Below are 17,892 nucleotides of genomic sequence, written 5' to 3'. Positions count from 1 at the left end.
GACTGTTTAGCGTGGGTGGATTATAAATGGAAGGAGACAAATTCACAGCGCTGAGTATACTTTATGTTACATGCTATGAGACTGCAGTACGGAGGACTGCAAAGAATAAGAAGTATGAATGCCATAGCAACCAAACACCTCTCTACAATTACCCACAGACCTGTGGCTGCAAGGGTGATGCGCGATGTTACGGTCTCACATCACAGATTGTTTCGGCATAACATGTTTGCTTGGCATGTTTCCTGTCAATTGCTTCAGATTATGCAGGTTTGGATGGGTAGTTCACTTTGCCATCAATCACAGCAACACCCAAGCCAACCCTTTAGGAAGGAACTCACAGATGCCTCTCCACTCCAGTTTAGTGTTCAAGTCTGCTAGTGTCAAGCTGGCCCTTTGCTCAATTCTGCCATCTACTGGAAAGGAGCGAACAAAACAACCAAAATTCCAGTAAAAATCCAAGAGAGTCAAGGTGAGGCTGAATTCATTAGTAATCAGATGGAGGCCATAAATGTTTCAAACAATGTGTTGATAAAACGTAGCTTTCCTCCTCAGAGTTCAACCCTTTCTCAAGGACTTCAACTATAAACAACAGCAGCCTGCCTCAGCAGAGGTTACTGCCTCCATCAGGTCACGCAGCAATTACCATCAGCTACGAGCGAGTCAACACCCACAACCACCTCTTCATTAATCTGACCCAGTGACTTTGACCAGAGTAAGGGGCTATGAGGATGATGAGGCATCCAGGGCTGCTTGATTGGATATTAATGCCTGTGAGGAATTGCTCTTGCATTGTTTTTGAGGGCTGTTTGGTGTGTTAGGACCCCTGGCGAAGGACTGTAGTGGTGTAAAGTTTTAAGGGGATTAGAAAAGTAAGTGTTTTGCTCATTTGGTGCCCTAGGCTTTCAAGGGCTTTTGGAAGTAGTTGTTAGCTACCCGAAGAGTGTAGCGCTACAACACTGAGCAAAATAATTCACCCTGCTAAATGTGAGAGGTCAACTTCTGGACAATTGGATATGGCCAGACGCATGCTTATTATTACCCCTCAGGGTCTGGGACTGGTCCTGTCAGAGTGCACGTTCAGTCATAAATAGAGCATTTGTGCAGTTAAGCCTAGAAACAATTGAGACAAAGACTATATATGAAGGGACAGTGCAACTCTCTTACTTGTGCAACATAGGAAGCAATTCACCTTCAAGTTTTCTCTCTTTCAAAAATCTACAACAGAAGTTGCCTCCAGGCTCTAGTCTCAGCTTATTTGAAAACGTCATTGATTGATAAGATTTTTTTTTGTTTAATTATGTGTTTATCCGTTCAGGTTATTTTAAAGCTGAGTAGGAATTTAGCGCAGTTCAAGTGGAGAAGTTCAGTGGTGAACATTTTATTGTGCTATGTGCAGGGTACTACAAAATTAAAACACAGAGAAAAGAAGGTATATTACAACAAAGCAATGACATCTTTGACATGCGATTCATGAACTGGATTGTTTGGGTCTAGGTGTGTAATTGCTACCACAATAATATCTGTCTACTTTATGAACTCACAATGACCTCCAACTCACACCCACTCCCTCCCCCACAACAGATAAAAAAGTACAGACTTTAAGCCAAAGTGACAATGTTTTATAAAAAAGCGTTCAAAACAGCATTTTCTGCACAGGTCAGCATGACCTTCGAACAGAAAAGATGCTGAGAAATCCATTCAGGCATTATCCTGTGTCTTGGTTTAACTTGGCCATCAGCGGCTCTGACACAAGCAGTTTGTTCCAACAAAAGATCTGAGCCAAATACTCTTTTAACTATGAATCAGTGTCACGGTGTCACTGTTAAAGCCAATCTTCATTTGGAAGGAGCTGCATAACTGCGACAACAGCACGTCACAGTCCCCTCCACTAGTCTCATGCTATGGACATTTGATGTGAAGTATTGAATGCTTTGAAACAGAGATTCACACGCAGTGGGAAACCCTTCTATTTCTTTGTTCTTTGTTCCGATATTAAGGTTTAGGTAAGAGAACCAAGAGAATATTTCGAAATAAGCTAAATGAGCGGTTTTTGAAATAGACCCTTTAAAAAAAAGACCTATGTTGCCCTACAAAACAGTAATATGTTGTAGAATTAAACCTGAATCCCATTTATTTATACATAAACAAATGAATTGCTTTTGTGACACATTTCAAAGATAGAGGACAAATATAACCTTATTACAAAGCTTCTGAACATAACATCCTGAAAGGCATCAGCGGCCAGAAACTTCCAAGTCCTTTTAGGCCCTGGCAAGAGCTCCAGCCAGCATCAAACTGGCAGTTTGCATAACTCAGACACTGTGCAGTCATGCCAACTATGAGGCTGATCATGGTGACTGAACGGGGGAAAGACATGTGCAGCGATGCTGGAGTGAGGGGTACAGACAGGCTAGAGACCCCAAACCATGAGCTGCTCAGACAGTGAAGAGCACAAAACTGCTGGAATCTTTCAAAATGTTAGTGGACCTGAAACGCACTGATCAAATCCCCACGTGCAGGCATGTTTCAAAGCACTGGCTCAGGGTCAAGAGACAGAGAAACGTATCCATTAAGAAAACGCTATCCATTCTGGACACAGAACTCGCACTCCAAAGCAGAAATAAACCATTGTTTTATTCCACAACAGAAATGCGAGACAGTTATCAATGTTGTTTTTTTTTTTTTTTTTACAAACTCTGTACAAACCTTTTCAAACTATTATTTACAAATGAACTGGTGTGATACCGATGCAACACGTTTTTGACATATTCTAAAATGAAAAATACAATTCTGCTAGCAATTTCAATGCATCATACACCATACAAAAAATTATGAAACGCAAAACTATTTTTCAATCATTCTGTATATACAAACAAAACCCTGTTGTGTTATTCCTTGTAATTCCTCCCGAAGCACCTATTGATTTTTGCAACTGGCAGGTAAACTTGAAACTTCACCAGGAAGTACTGGCCTTGTTCTTCCATCCAAATGAGGTCCATGGAGATCTTTCCTTCCGAGTCCTTATACCGGATGACGTAGGTATCTCCCCTATAGTCGTACCACAGATCCTCATTTGACAGCACGATGGCGACAGGAGAACACACGCACCAGAAGGGTGTCTGAGACTCGTCCAGCACTGTCACACTCAGTACGCAGCAATTCTACACACACACACACACACACACATACACACAAGCAGACACAAATAAATATCAAGTATTAAAGCAGGGCTTTGTTTAGTAATGTTTGTTGACAGTAAATTGGCCAATTAACATATTTGGTGTAAGACTAACTAAATCATGGTTATAAATTGGCATCTGGTGGCTCTTCTTAGACAAAAAAAAAAGGAAACGCTTACAGTACCACCCAAGCTTAATCAGCACTTCTCAACAACCAAGATGACAGTGGCCAGACATGGGAGAGGTGAAGACACTGATGAGGTAAACAGAACTTAAGTGCCTTACCTCCACCACCCCCTCCAATCCCTCAGACCGCCACTTCAGGCTGAACTTGTCAGCGAAGGCCGTGTGCTCAGACTTCTTCTCCATCGAGATGGGCGTCAACATCACGTAACCGTCACTAATGTTTTCTACCAGGATAAACAAAAACCAGTGAGAACATCAACAGACACCAACTCTGGTCTGAGGGGACATAGCAGGCTGTATTATGTGACAGACATTGCTATGGTTAACAATACAAACCTGCTAAAGACCAAGACCATAAAAAAGTATAGAGAGCAACTGAAATACCAGAGGAATAATGTAAGAATACTGCACCATCTACTGTTAAAATGATTTACTACAGGCCTGGATTTGTTACTTGTGAATTACTTTTTTTCTTCTTTTTAATACTTCATTTATGTTGCAGACATTCCATCTGAACAGACAAAACAGTTTTTTTTTTGCATTTTTCTTTTTTACAAATAGCTCAACTACAAAATGATACACATACAGTACATACATATTAATATCAAGTTGTGCAAAACCTGACAAACGTAAAATGATACAAATTGATTGAATGATTGAATGAATGAATGAATGAATCTCCCTGAAACCGGGATTTGTTAATCTCCCTACAAATTTGTTAACGGATACTGACATAGAAAACACACTCGTGTACACAATCCACACACACACACACACACACACACACACATCCCATGACATCAGGCTCATTTCACAGACATGCTACTCGCCCATAGTGCCCACCCAACACTGCTCCTATCATCTCCACACTCACGTCTCCGGCAGAAGAGTCCAGTGAACTGGTCAGACATGATGAGCTTCATCATGTCGTGGAGCTCCACGTGCACCTTGTATCCATGGAGACCATACTTTGGGTCGACATCATCAAACACAGGCTGGTACTCTGGCACCGCGTAGGGGCTGGCAGAGGAGGATTACAAAGGACAGAAGTCAAAATAGAACAGAACAGAAAAGAGTATTTGGAGGTGGCCTGGTCCTGGCTATTTTAGTTGAAGAGACAGGGGCCAGCTGTACTGACAGAGCTCTCTCTCTGTTTCTGTGTGTGTGTGTGTGTGTGTGTGTGTGTGTGTCTGTATATTGAGAGTTGAGGACCATTTTTAAATGACACAGTCTGTGGAATGGCCAGGAGATGGAGTTGTCACCCCCAGAACCCCAGACAGGAGTGCTCCTAGAACTTGACTATGTACTCTGGCAGTCACAACACCTGTGCGTACACTAGTCTTTCCCTCCCCTTTGTGTGCATTTGTGTGTGTGTGTGTGTGTGTTTGACTGTGTGTGTGTGTATATATATATATATAGAATTGAGTAGCATTTTTATATGACACAGTCTGTGGAATGGCCAGGAGATGGAGTTGTCACCCCCAAAATCCCAGACAAGGTCTGTTCCAAAACTAGCAAGCTAACTACCTAAAGAGGCATGCAAAAACCTTGCAAACACCACCAACAGCTAGTTGACACTGATAGAAGCTTGCCAACACACAAACTGGTGTCTTTTGGCAGTGTAGCTGGCAATGTCATGCTATGAAAGCTTTACTTCCATTTTAGCAGGGTGTTCCAGCCCGCAACACAGAACTACATAGGGCATATCCTGGATAGCTAGTGGGAAAGACATAGGTGTTTATCTGCCCTTCACATGACCATATGCAATGAAAATGAATTTGAGGATGGTCCCAAAACTAGTTGTTATAAAATCATACCTCAAAAAGTGTAAAATTGTTGCATAGCGTTACTTTAACATACATACCAGGTAATTGATCCAAGAAGGATTTTCTCTACCAGCTTGTGAAGATGCAAGTTCACCTTGATAAACACAATGTCCATATTGCTCTGAAAGACAAATGTGAAATTATGTCTTTCTTTCATTTAAGAAAAGCTAAATATCCCCAAAACCATATGTCAAATGTGAAATCACCAGTCTCTGAAATCATATTCAACTTTTGCTGCACTGAGATTACAGAGTATAGGGCATAGAGTTACAGCTCTAAGTAAAATGAGCTGCTATAAATATGCGTTTGTGCAAGAGAAACTAGGGAAAACAATTGGGGAGTTTAGGAGTTAGAAGTGAGTGAGATTCAGTGATTTCAAAAAATTCACAAGTTCCAAGAACCAAAGTTAAATAACATCAAATGAAATGAAACCGAATGCAGTCTCCATACCCTCCAGAGTCCCAAGATGAGCCCTGGGAAGAGCAGGCTGTGCTTCACCCTCACCAGCTTGTCGGAGCCGAAGAACCTCCAGTTGTGCTTATTCGTGTCCACTTCAGCCATCAGAGAGCGCCATGTTGCAGGTCTGCAGCCAGCACGCATGCACACACACACACACACACACACACACACACACACACACACAAATAGCAGGATGGGAGACCCAGGGTAACGGGTTTAAGCAACAACAGAACTGCAGATAGTTTGCATACAACAAATGTTGAAATAGGCGATATTCTAAAATCTATTCACACTTTTTTCACACTTCTGTGCACACAAACAAAGGGAAACTTTGATCGTAAAACCCTTACGGTACACAATTTTATGAAAAAAAGCCACTGTGCCAAATCTGACTCTTGCACTTTCAATTCTAGTGCATCCAATACTCAGTGCTTGAAAAAGCACACTTCTATGATTTGCAAAGGTTTACACTGCATAAATGATCGCCACAGGCAACCGCATGTAGCACACAAGGTTGCATATTTTTCTATAAATGTATACATCTCTTTGTTTTTAGCTTGAGCCAACAATACAAAAAGAGCCAACAATACAAAAAGAGTGTAGAGAGTGTAGGTCACACTGGGAAGCAAAATCAATCCTTTCTGTGAGGACCTGAACTGAAAAATGTAAGAGAGAAAAAAAGATCCTTTTAATGTTCATGATCATATGTAGCTACGTTTTTTCAGTCAGGCAACCATCTGGGACGCTCTGCACTGATGCAAGGGCAGGACCCCCATTACCTGTAAGAGGCTGAGCCTCGGTCCAACGTCAGGGGCACCACACCGTGGAGCTGCAGCGAGAGAATGTTCCACCACTCCGGGCCACCCAGGCCGATCCAGGTCAGGTTGAGGGTGGACTCGGAGAAGAAAGCGTGCGAGTGCTTAAAGGTGCTCTGCTGTCCTGCTTTATCGGTCATCGTCAACTCCCACGTCACGCCCAAGCTCCTGCCAGCCAAAAGAGACGCCAGACACAAACCAATTCTGACATGTTGGTTTCAGAGAAGATTTAGGGGGAAGGAAGATTATCCAGAAATAGGAAGAATTTTTACAAGTAACACTCAACTTCTGGCCAAGATAAATGGAGAGAGTATAAATCACCTTCTTCACAACCAGTTTATAATAAATCTCATGATTAAGTCAAAATTGTTCAGCACATGATTTTAAAATGCACACGGTTCTAAAATGCACACGGTTTTAAAATGCACAAATAAAGTTTTCAAGAATCTAAACTATACATGCATGTAGATCCACATATAGTCCATGTAGCCTATAACTTGAGCAACGCAAGTCATTATAGGTTTCAAGGCTTTTGCATGGTGAAGTCGAGAGGGTTAATTAGCAATTGATGTATATCACTCAAGAATCCTTCTAAAAGCACATTAATTACCAATTAATTAATTATCAACTCTAACACAACTCTCAACAGTCACACAGTTCCCCTAACTGGAGCAAAAACAACCTTGAACATTGTGGACTGCATAATGTATGTTCAATTCATATGGTGCTTCTCTTGCAGTCTGCGTTAAAATATAGATCATCAATCCATGCTCTGCTCTAAATAAAGCATGGGACCTGGAGAGAGGGTATGGGTCAGATACTAAGCGGACACTTTTAACCAAAGTGTCCTTCAAAAAGCAAGCAGCAACCGGGAATCGAACCCAGGCCAACCGCTAACAAGGCAGTGACTAACCGCTGCAAACCCACAGAACACAGATTTACTAGGTGAAAGAATCATAAAACATCAAACACCCTTGCAAGCCTTTCTTAAGAATCTTGGGGTTGTCTAAAAAAGGTTTGATGAATCTGATCTACTCTTTTATCTCATACAGGAGCAATACTCATAACACTAAGTTTAAATATAGTCAAATATGACTACAACCCTTCCTGCTTTAAGAGTCAATTAAAAAGTATGGCCCAGATGTACAAAGTAACTGACCCGAGGTGAGATCTCCAATATGACTAATAAACACTGGTCTATACCCAGTTGCACTCTTACTCAGCACAGACGGCTGTTTATGCCTCAGACCTACTTCTGTTTTTAATTAGCTGCACAGACCTGATCCAGCTAGTCAAGGGGTTTTATTATCATCAGAGGGGTTTGGACAGGTGTGCCGACACACACACATAGACACATAGACACACACATACGCACACATACGCGCGCACACGCACACACACACACACACACACACTCAGACAGACACATTTGCTCACACACACACACACATAGGCACGCACACACACACACACACACACACACACACACGCGCATGCACGCACGAACACGCGCGCACAAACACACACAAGCGCATGCACACACACACACACACACACACACACACACACACACACACACACACACACACACAGTGTTAAGGGCCCTGAGAGCAGAGGCCGTAGTGGAGATGAATGGGTTTAAACACAAAGCATTCTCCTGTTCACCACCAAGCACATTCCCAGACTTAATTACCCACGGGCTGTAAAGATATTACTCTTAATGAGAACAGGGAGGAAAGGGGCTCTAACCTAAGGACATGCTCTGTTTGCCTTGGCAGCCCAGTGTAAGGGTTAATGACTTTGAGCTGGCTGATCCACTTGTTCGGGTTGAAACCAGCCATCTTCTTGAAGAGGAGCCTCTTCCAGTGACCCCTGGGCTTCTCTTGTATGGTGGCGCTGGTCAGACCATATGCCACCTCATCCACCAGCTTTGCCTTGAGCGTCTTCTTCTTTGCACACTCTTGAATGTATAGCCTGTACCACAGAGCACTGGAGGGCAACACATGTGGAACTTAAGAATGGAGCAGAATACAGGAGACATGAAATACAGAAAAATGTATTGACAATCCTGTACTTTTTAGGGACTGAAAGTAATCCTGCTGACTAGTAGAGCTGTATGAAATATTTAGCAATTTTGAAAAAAAAAGTAACGGTGAGATTGTTCACTCACTCACAGCTTTCATCAGGTGCCAACTGGGCTGTTGGTGGTGTTAACAAAGTTTTTTCATGCTTCTTAGGTAGTTACTTTGCTAGATTACCAGAACTCCCAAAAAAGTTCTGGTTTTGTTTTTGAAACAACAGTGGTTACACAGGTGAGTAATGAAATTTCAGCTGGCAACTCACTTGGTGTTGGCAAGCTCATGAAGCTGTTTGTTAACGCAGCCAATGGAATACAGAGTGGGGGCATCCAAGAAGGTCAGGATCTTCAACAGAACCTCAGGTGGCAGTCTAGTCAAAAAAGAATTATCAACAACATTCAACCAAATCCAACCGTAGCCTACGTGTTTTCTAACTACTTGGACATATCTACTGATTTGTAAAAGGCTTCTATCTGAAAACAAAATGTGCAACAAAACCTCCAGGTGTGGCCAATATTACTGCTGAGGATATAGCCTTCTTGCTTATTTTCCATATTTCACAAAATGACCTTCGTATACGTTCATTGGACCCACGTGGTAGCTAGCCAGTGTTACATGACATTATGAATTTGATTAAGAATGTGTAAAATAAGTTAGTAACTAAAGCTAACTAAACTTGCTTGCTTCGTTAATAAAAAAGTCTACATTAGAACAATAGAACAGCTTAAAAACAACCTGGGATTGGTGAGGGTTAAATGGACACTGCAAGGATATCATGGCATGGCTGGCAATATGACTGACTTTAGCAGAATTCACCTCCCAATGTGATTTTCGTGCCTGTAAGGTGGCCCACCGCACGAAGGCTTTTCCCGACTGCAATACAAGGATATTATACTTGTTACGAACGTAATGTAACTAACAAATACCAATTTTCACCCAAAGCTATGGGCAATGTCTGGTTAGCCAGCTACTCATTTAAGATGACGGCTATGTGGTGTAAAACTTGCTTGCAGCTCCAAACCTAACAGTTCAGGTATGCACTTTGTTGTGACTGTCTTGTACAAAATGGAAGTTACCGTTGCGTTCGTTTCTTGAGGAATTTGGTTGCCATAACACGGGATCGCTCCATGATTATTGTTGTTGGTGTAGCCTGTAACTTACTATAATTTCAGTACTCGTGTCTGCAACTCATCGAACTCTTTCCGGCATCCTGTAACTATGGTAACAGAACACAAGCTTCAGCTGAGCTGGATACAAATGAAACTGGATACAAATCAAACGTGTCGGCTGCTCTAACTCAGAGGGATACAAAATGACTTGACAGAACACATTCAGATGAAGGAAATCTATGCTAACATTCGATAACATCTACCAACAGGTGTCACGCTGAACCATTTAAATATCTGCACACGTATCATATGTCCCTCTCGGACACTAGAAACACACTGACACCCTCCGGTTTGGCGAGGTACATTTACCACCAGAGGACACGAAACGAGTCTGCTATTCAGTCTGAAGTAATTAAGGGAGACATTAGCCTACGTGTTTTTGCTTTTCTGAAGATGAAAAATGGGCCTGTACATCATTTATCACAATCAAACATTCGCTTGTGGAACTTAGTCCTCTTACCACACTGGTCGCTTAATTACATACAAAAAGAAAGTGGCTCCTCCATCACCTTTCATTTCACTCTAGCAACAATGTAGTGATCACATTCCCAAGAGCTAGGCGACTCTGCTCTGCTGCCTGTCAAAGTAAATAGCTGTAAAATTCATTATATTATATGTCACTTCACATGGTTGACTAGCAGCTTGTTCAGAGGGGACTGCTGTTGCCTCAGGTATCATAATGCAGGCTCTGTTGACTGTGTTCACTTCGCAACTTGACATTTCGTCTCTCTCTCTCTCTCTCTCTCTCTCTCTCTCCTCTCTCTCTCTCTCTCTCTCTCTCTCTCTCTCTCTGTATGTGTGTGTGTGTGCATGTCCTTCTTTATGCCTAGGGTAAGTTACTACTACACTCAGAAGAACGCTTGAAGCCAGCTTCTTCCTGGCTCGTCTGTCAACACTAACGGTGTGTGTTTTCTTCACAGAGAGGTGGCAAGAGTAAGGCCCTCACAGTCATAAGTGCAACCAATGAAAGCACAAATGATAATACATAACAAGACCCAAATAGCTGGCTCTGATACTGTCTCTGGTCCAGTCAGAACCAGACCCATTTCATTTTGGCTGCTTAGCCTTGCTTTGGGGATAATCACTTGGTATCAAGTGTGTTAAATGAGCCTTTTATGACTTTTTTACTTTTTAAAACCTTCATGATTCGTTAGGTAACATTATCTGTTTCTGCGTGTGAGAGATCAATAAAAAAATATGTGGTTTCATCCCATTATCTGACCACCAGATCAATCCCAAACCTACTTTTAATTATATTAATTGTGCTATCATTGGACTGTCATAGATTAATTCATCACCTATCATTTCAGCACCTAGATGTCTGCAAAAACATTGGCGGTTTCCTCTCATTAGCAGTAATGTATATCATTTCTGAAATTAAACTGATACCCCACTGAATCTTCCTGAAGTTTGGAGAGAACAAAGTCATTTGAGCATATCCATGTGATCAGGCTGCATAATATAGCCAATTAGCTCTTTTAGAGAATGGAGTCTGGCAGTTCATTAAGAGGGTTCTCTGCAGGTTCACTGGTTTTCATACACACTCTCAGACCTCTGAGACCCGTGGAGCAGCTGAAGTAATTCCCAGTGTGGTGTGTTTTGGCCAGAGACGTAAAACTTGAAGCAGATTATAGAAAAGAAAGACTTCAGTTATAGCTTGTCTGCCTATACTTACACAGCACAATAACAGCATGGTTGAACCTTACTCTGGGCTTTAAGGGCCTTAAAGAGAGGACCTTTTCCTCTTTGACGTGTTGTGGATGTAGACTAAGAATGAATTGCTCTTGTAATTAGTTGCTTTGTGTTGTTTTGTTTTTTCCCTCATGGTCATTTGCTATGCGTGAGAGATTCACTTACTTACTTCATATTAACTCCCTTGACTCCCGTGATATATTATTATATTATTGTAAGTAAGCCTTGAGCTATAGAGACCTCATATAGGTAGTGGTTAAACATGTTTATGTCAAAATGAAAACTTTGACAAAGGAGGTGATACACACCTTAATTCATAAACAAAACATTGCACTAAAACTATGGCACTTTTCATCCACTGGATGGAGCAAAAGTATCTCGTGTGTCTTTCAGTTAGTGTCACCGCAAAATTCAAATTAGCAGCATGCACCCTCAATTACCCGAACAAGGAGAAAACGCTATCAGATGTTCCACTCCCATCGATTCTGATTAATCTGTACATAACACTGCACCATATTGACAGGAAAAGCATTCTCCCTCCGTACAGGTGAACGTGTTATCCTGGGGTATCTCTCTTACAAATCAACTTTGATTCAACTGGTTATGCAAACAGTGTCATTAATCTAGACGAGTGGCCAGTCAGCGGCGTGGAGTGGAGAGTGCTTCTCCTATCAGCGTGTAAAATTGCACTGTACTTGAATATAAAGGATGGGCGGGAGTCATTCTCCTGAGGGCATGGAGGGGCGATTCTTTTTCTGTTGTCAGACCGCAACCTTCGCTCACTTACTCTTAGGACTGCCGTGCATGCAGAGGGGACGGTCCCAGAAGAGCGCTATGGATTTAACAGGTAATGTATGGGACATTTATGAGGCAACCGTGCACTGCGGAAAAGGCACATTTAAATGAGGGAGGGTATTTTGTGCACGGTTTTCTAGTGATACAATACATATTAGATGTGTGTTTATTATTCAGACAAGTTAAATAAGAACCTCTTTAAAAGCATAGGTGAAAAAAGACTTTCGCAACTACTAGAAAATCGCGACCAATTGTCTGTTTATCATACAATGCCTGTGCGTAAAATGTTATCTGTTCCGCGCGTTCTCAAAGTCTCTGTTTTGTGTGTGAATGTGTGTGTGTGTGTGTGTGTGTGTGTGTGTGTGTCTGTGTGTGTGTATATGTGTGTGTCTATGTGTAAGTGTGCGTATTCTGGCTAATTTATCTGTTTATCATTTTCTCCTGCACTCTGAAACAATTTGTGTCTATCTCTCCAATTATCAGGATCCATCACACCAGCAGTTTGAAGATCTTCCTGACATCTGCTAAGGCGCACAGGAGGGAGAGAGAGAGAGAGAGAGAGAGGAAAAAGAGAGAGAGAGAGAGAGAGAGAGAGAGAGAGAGAGAGGGAGTGTGTGAGCGTGTGTGTGAGAGACGGGGAGAGAGGGGTTAGGTTGGACCAGGTGATAGAGCCACAAGAAACCTCCAAGGGGCTGATCGTTAAGATCAGTGTGCACAGGATTCTTACTCCGATCATGGTGCCAGCACGCTGCCCCGGACCCCGTGCCATGCTGGCACTAGCTCTCCTCTTGGGATGTGGCATTGGGCTATGCCGCGGCCAGAATGAGACGGAGCCCATCGTTTTGGAGGGGAAATGTCTGGTGGTGTGTGATTCGAACCCCTCCTCTGACGGAGGGGTCACCTCTTCGCTCGGGATATCCGTCAGGTCTGGGAGCGCCAAAGTGGCTTTCCTCCGCCGTCAGAGCAACAAATCATGAACCGTCAGAAATGAGCAACACTTCAATGACGATCTACTTTGACCAGGTGAGATACCCTCTCTAATTTGGCCCAATATATGCCATTGCTAACTTGAAAACTTCGCTGAAATAATGGAACATAATAACAAGGACGTCTTGCCAAAATATTGCATGCTTTTCTGCACCCGCCACTCAAAACAGTAGTCCGTTTTGGCAATGACTGTTGAAATTACAGGAAAAACAGATAACTTTACAGATCGAAGTGAAGAGGTCCACGGGCTTACTAAATAAAACTGGTTTATGTTTTAACTGTCGTTCATTGACAAATGAGGGACCAGAGTACGAATTCGTCCGGACAATCCTCAAACAATTATGTGCAATGGTGCTGTTATAATGGCGTATAGTTTTCATTCACAGGTGTCATTTATTGTGCGTGCTTTGCTGTTGTTGTTTCAGGCATTAGTGAACATCGGCAGTCATTTCGACCTTAAAGCCAGCCTATTTACGGCGCCAAGGAGAGGAATTTACAGTTTTAGCTTTCATGTGGTTAAGGTGTACAACAGACAAACCATACAGGTGAGCTGGGCTGAATGCGCATATGCGTTTTCCTGTCTTACCAACACTGACCCAAATTGATAGATAATCAATGACTGCTCTAGTGAAACTGTTTAATGTCTTTTATCACTTAGGTCAACCTGATGCAAAATGAATATGCAGTCATCTCTGCATTTGCTGGGGATCAGGACGTTACGCGAGAAGCGGCGAGTAACGGAGTTCTACTGATGCTGGAGCGAGAGGATAAGCTCTATCTCAAACTGGAGAGAGGGAATCTCATGGGCGGATGGAAGTACTCCACGTTTTCTGGGTTTTTGGTATTTCCTCTATAATAACCTTGCCGTGGCGCACCGCGAGTGACTCCTCTGAGGATGGGGAACCACGCAAAGGTCAGTTCTTCGAACATAACTGTCACCGAAGCGGACAAATAGCTCACATGTTTAAAATATTCTTCAAAGGACGAATCTGTGGAGTTCATATTTCCAACCCATCGGCCAATGCAATCCCGTGGATAAACGAATCGATCGGCCTGTGTGCTTCTACCCAAAACGGGCTACTGGATTTTATTGTTGGGGGGAAATCAACTTTTGTCAAAAGACATATAAGAGTGCTTGGACTAAAGGAGAAGATGTATAAGACGAAGAAGAAGTCCCGAACTACGTGTATTTATTAATGCTTTATTTTGTGTTTGTATAGCCTTAAGAAATCTGGCTTCAGTCAAAAGAGATATGGAGTGACGGATGTACGTGTCAAGAAGTGCTTTTCGCCTAAAGCATTTTTGCACGAATGGGAGGTCATGTTTTTTGTGCTGTCCATGGTGTTTCGTTTGGATGCTGAACATATTGAACATATGCCAAATGTAGGCCGCCTACTATATTACGAGAAAAGTCATATAACAGCCAATGGAGACATTTAAAAAAAACTTTTACAAACATTTACCTAATTTATAAAATACATATTCAATTATGGTGTGTTCTACATTTCGGATCTGCGTAGCTTTGACTGATTTAGTGTTCAGTGACGTTGCTCACAAATGTATATTGTGAAATAGCAAGAGAAAAAAAATCCCTATATGTCCCGCCTAATAAAAAATATTGTATTGTACTTCTATCTATTTATTTATTCTATCTATTAAGTCGCAATGCGATTTAAACGTTTCATGGGAAAGTGTTTACCAAATAACCACAGCAACTGCCAACCGTACACAAGGGTGTATTAATGTGAAATATTACCCTAAAAACTAATAATTTTCGAATCGGAATCTTCGAATCGGAATAGTTTGGCTTTTTTATGATAGTCACAGAGGGCATCCCTTCAGTTTCAGTCTGGTCTCGAGGAAGGCCCCGTTAACGGGCCCTGTCCATGGTCCTGACGCCAAAGCCTCCGTCATTGCTGACTGTCAGAACAGGATGGAGGGGAACATTGACACGAAATTCCAACACAAGTACTTCCCTCCTCATTTACTTGTGATTTAAGTCTTTTTTACAAATAAACATTGCAGTATTTCATAATGCACTTAAGCTTTCCATATACATGGATGCTTTCACACACACACACACACACACACACACACACACACACACACACACACACACACACACACACACACACACACACACACACACACACGATAGACAGATAAGATTGTCATAATATGTTTTTTTATTATAATGTTTAATTACCTTTAGTCACCTTTATTTACTTAGGCAGATCATTTGGATATTTCCATAGTTGCAAAAAATAATATATAATAATATATATAATATATACATCTTAGTGTTGTCTGAGAATACATCTTTTCCAAAGTCAAAAGGACAAGCAAAGCAGCCATTGAGTTGTGTTTTATTTATGTGCATACAATAGGTTTGCAATTGGAGTAAAATCACAGATGTGAACAATAAAATCACATTTTGGAAAAATAGTGGCTAACTTTAGACGAAAAGTCCACAATAAAACATTTTATTTTCTAAATATTATAAATTGATAGAGCCCTGGATTACACTGTATGTCTGAATATAACCGTGCCTCATATAACCAGTATGGGAGATGATCCTGGTAAGTGTCATTAGTAAAGTGCATGTTCATTTTCAACAGTGTGTGTTCAGAACACATGGGGACTGTTTAAAACACAACTCATGGCTTTATCCCTGCGTCCCAGGTTAGCTGATCAGCTCAGAATCAATCATTGGACAGTGTAGACGCCACAGTGCTCATATGGCATGTCTCATGAGCACACTGGAATTCCTGCACTCTTATTTCTCACGGGGAAGACAACTCAGTGGCACAGAGTACAGATACGCAGAGAACACACCCTATTCTAAGGATGAGACAAACAAATGCAACTAAGACTATGCACAATGCCAAAGACGTGGCCCCAAACACAACGGAGCATCATTTACCCTGAATTCAAGTACTGTGACAGCCAGGAGCATCAGTAGACACCCCGGGCCAACTGGAAAGTAAATGCAACACACAGCCCGTCTGGTTTCGTTGGAAGCATTGTAACAAATGTCCTTGGAGGTTAGGGATTTATATATATATATATTTTATGAAGGCCAGGCGGGGAGGGGGGCATATTGTAATAACCACCTGAAACAATTCCCCACCCAGACCTCACCAGGCCATTCACAAGACGGATGGGGACACTATGTTGGTTTCTGAGGGTGTCTAGTCAGCACTGAAGCTCCTTTGAGAAGGTAACCTGCATTAATCAAGAGATCGAAAGAGCACCTAAACGATTATGGACCTAAAACACCTGAAAGTCAATTGATAACAAGCGCACACAATGCCTTATATACCTATAAGGATTTTTAAAGAGTGTCTTAGTGTTTATGTAACTCAACTGCAATGTCATAGGTTGAGGACGACCTGGGACACACCTACTGATTGCATGTATAAATTTGGAAGGCTTCATCTAAAAACATGTGCATGTTAACACTTAGGCCCAATCCCATTTCTAATCTCCACCCCTACCCTTACCCCTACCCCTTAGCCCTCGCTTTTTCAAACGGAGGGGTAGTCGAAGGGGTTTAAACTCTAGCCCTACGAATTGGGATAGCCCTTCAACACTTACGTACGTCATCAGTACGCTGCGTCAGCTGTTACGTTACCGGAGAGCGACAGCTGTCACTCGCCAGACATAAACAAACATGGCGCCTGCAGCTGTTTTTTACACAATTCAACATTTCCTCAAACAAGTTTTAAAATCATGAATTACAAAGAAAATACTTTCATTCGTGTGATGCTTTCCCTGCTGTTTCCGACATTTTTAAATGGACTCGCGCGATGTTTCTTCTTTAATGATCAGGGGTTCGCAATGCATTGAGGGAAATCAGTCTACCCCTCCGTTTGAAGTGTGCCCTCGGAAAATCTCCATTTGGAGGGGTAGAAAGCCCTTCCCCTCTCCCCTACCCCTCTGTCTTAACGTGAATTGGGACAGCCCTACCCCTCCACATGAACGCGCAAAACGGAGGGGAAGGGAAAAGACGAAGGGGTAGGGGGAGAAATGGGATTCAGCCTTAGACTACACAAAGCAGTGCAGCTGGCTACAGCATCTCTGCATTGTAATTTTAGCTTAAAAATGAATTAGCATCAGAATTATTCATTGATTAGTTGTTTCTTGAGAAGCGCATTTGCAATATGTCTCTTGAACATATCAAAGCGTGTGGAAGCATTTCCAAAGGCCTTCCTTAAATCAAAATCAGTGTTTTATTATGAGTCACATGGTCTTAGATTATGGAAATGAATGGGAGACCTCATGACATCAGCGTCTCTATACCCCAGACCTTACAGTGTACTCTCTCCATCCCACTGGCCAGAGGTAGTGGCCTGTGGCAAACGCAAAGTGGTACTCTGACAAAGCACCTTTTCAGAACAAGTCTTCACACAAAGCAAGCAAACACTTGCTCTGATAGTCGTCTCTCCCTTGTCTGCTATAAATCAAAGAAATTCCAGCATATAAAAAAAACGACTTTTATAGGAGCACAGATGGCAGCATAATATGTTTTGCAGACATCATATAAATAAGGATACTCCTTGTATGGTTAAAAATAGCACCACTTCTTAATAGTCTCCCATTAGATAAGCACCTTTTCTTCCAAATTTGGAGATGTCTTGTTTCAGTCCCATCCACTCAGACTCTTTTGTGGGCTAATCTAAATGCTTCTGTTTCAGCCAGGCTGC

General features: G+C 42.0%; 2 protein-coding genes across 2 annotated transcripts; one reads left to right on the top strand and one right to left on the bottom strand.

Annotated features, from left to right (window-relative positions):
* Positions 1 to 2,888: 2,888 nt before the first annotated feature.
* On the bottom strand, positions 2,889 to 9,672 carry fbxo15 (F-box protein 15; the record flags this gene model as incomplete). The annotated part of the gene is made up of 10 exons (XM_080855466.1): positions 2,889 to 3,161; positions 3,465 to 3,589; positions 4,240 to 4,385; positions 5,230 to 5,312; positions 5,642 to 5,774; positions 6,430 to 6,633; positions 8,215 to 8,454; positions 8,809 to 8,913; positions 9,360 to 9,416; positions 9,620 to 9,672. 10 exons carry the CDS (start codon positions 9,670 to 9,672, stop codon positions 2,889 to 2,891), a joined length of 1,419 nt encoding a protein of 472 aa, XP_080711592.1.
* A 3,246-nt stretch (positions 9,673 to 12,918) lies between these two features.
* On the top strand, positions 12,919 to 14,042 carry cbln2b (cerebellin 2b precursor; the record flags this gene model as incomplete). Its single annotated transcript, XM_080855421.1, is given in 4 exon segments — positions 12,919 to 13,149; positions 13,151 to 13,222; positions 13,612 to 13,731; positions 13,845 to 14,042. Coding segments are annotated over 4 exon segments (606 nt in total). The 5' UTR covers positions 12,919 to 12,933.
* Between the last annotated feature and the right edge of the window lie 3,850 nt (positions 14,043 to 17,892).

Source organism: Sprattus sprattus (assembly GCF_963457725.1).
Source record: "Sprattus sprattus genome assembly, chromosome: 17".
NCBI lineage: Eukaryota > Metazoa > Chordata > Actinopteri > Clupeiformes > Clupeidae > Sprattus > Sprattus sprattus.
Note: the sequence above shows the minus strand (reverse complement) of the source record. Positions and strands in the feature narration are given on the sequence as shown.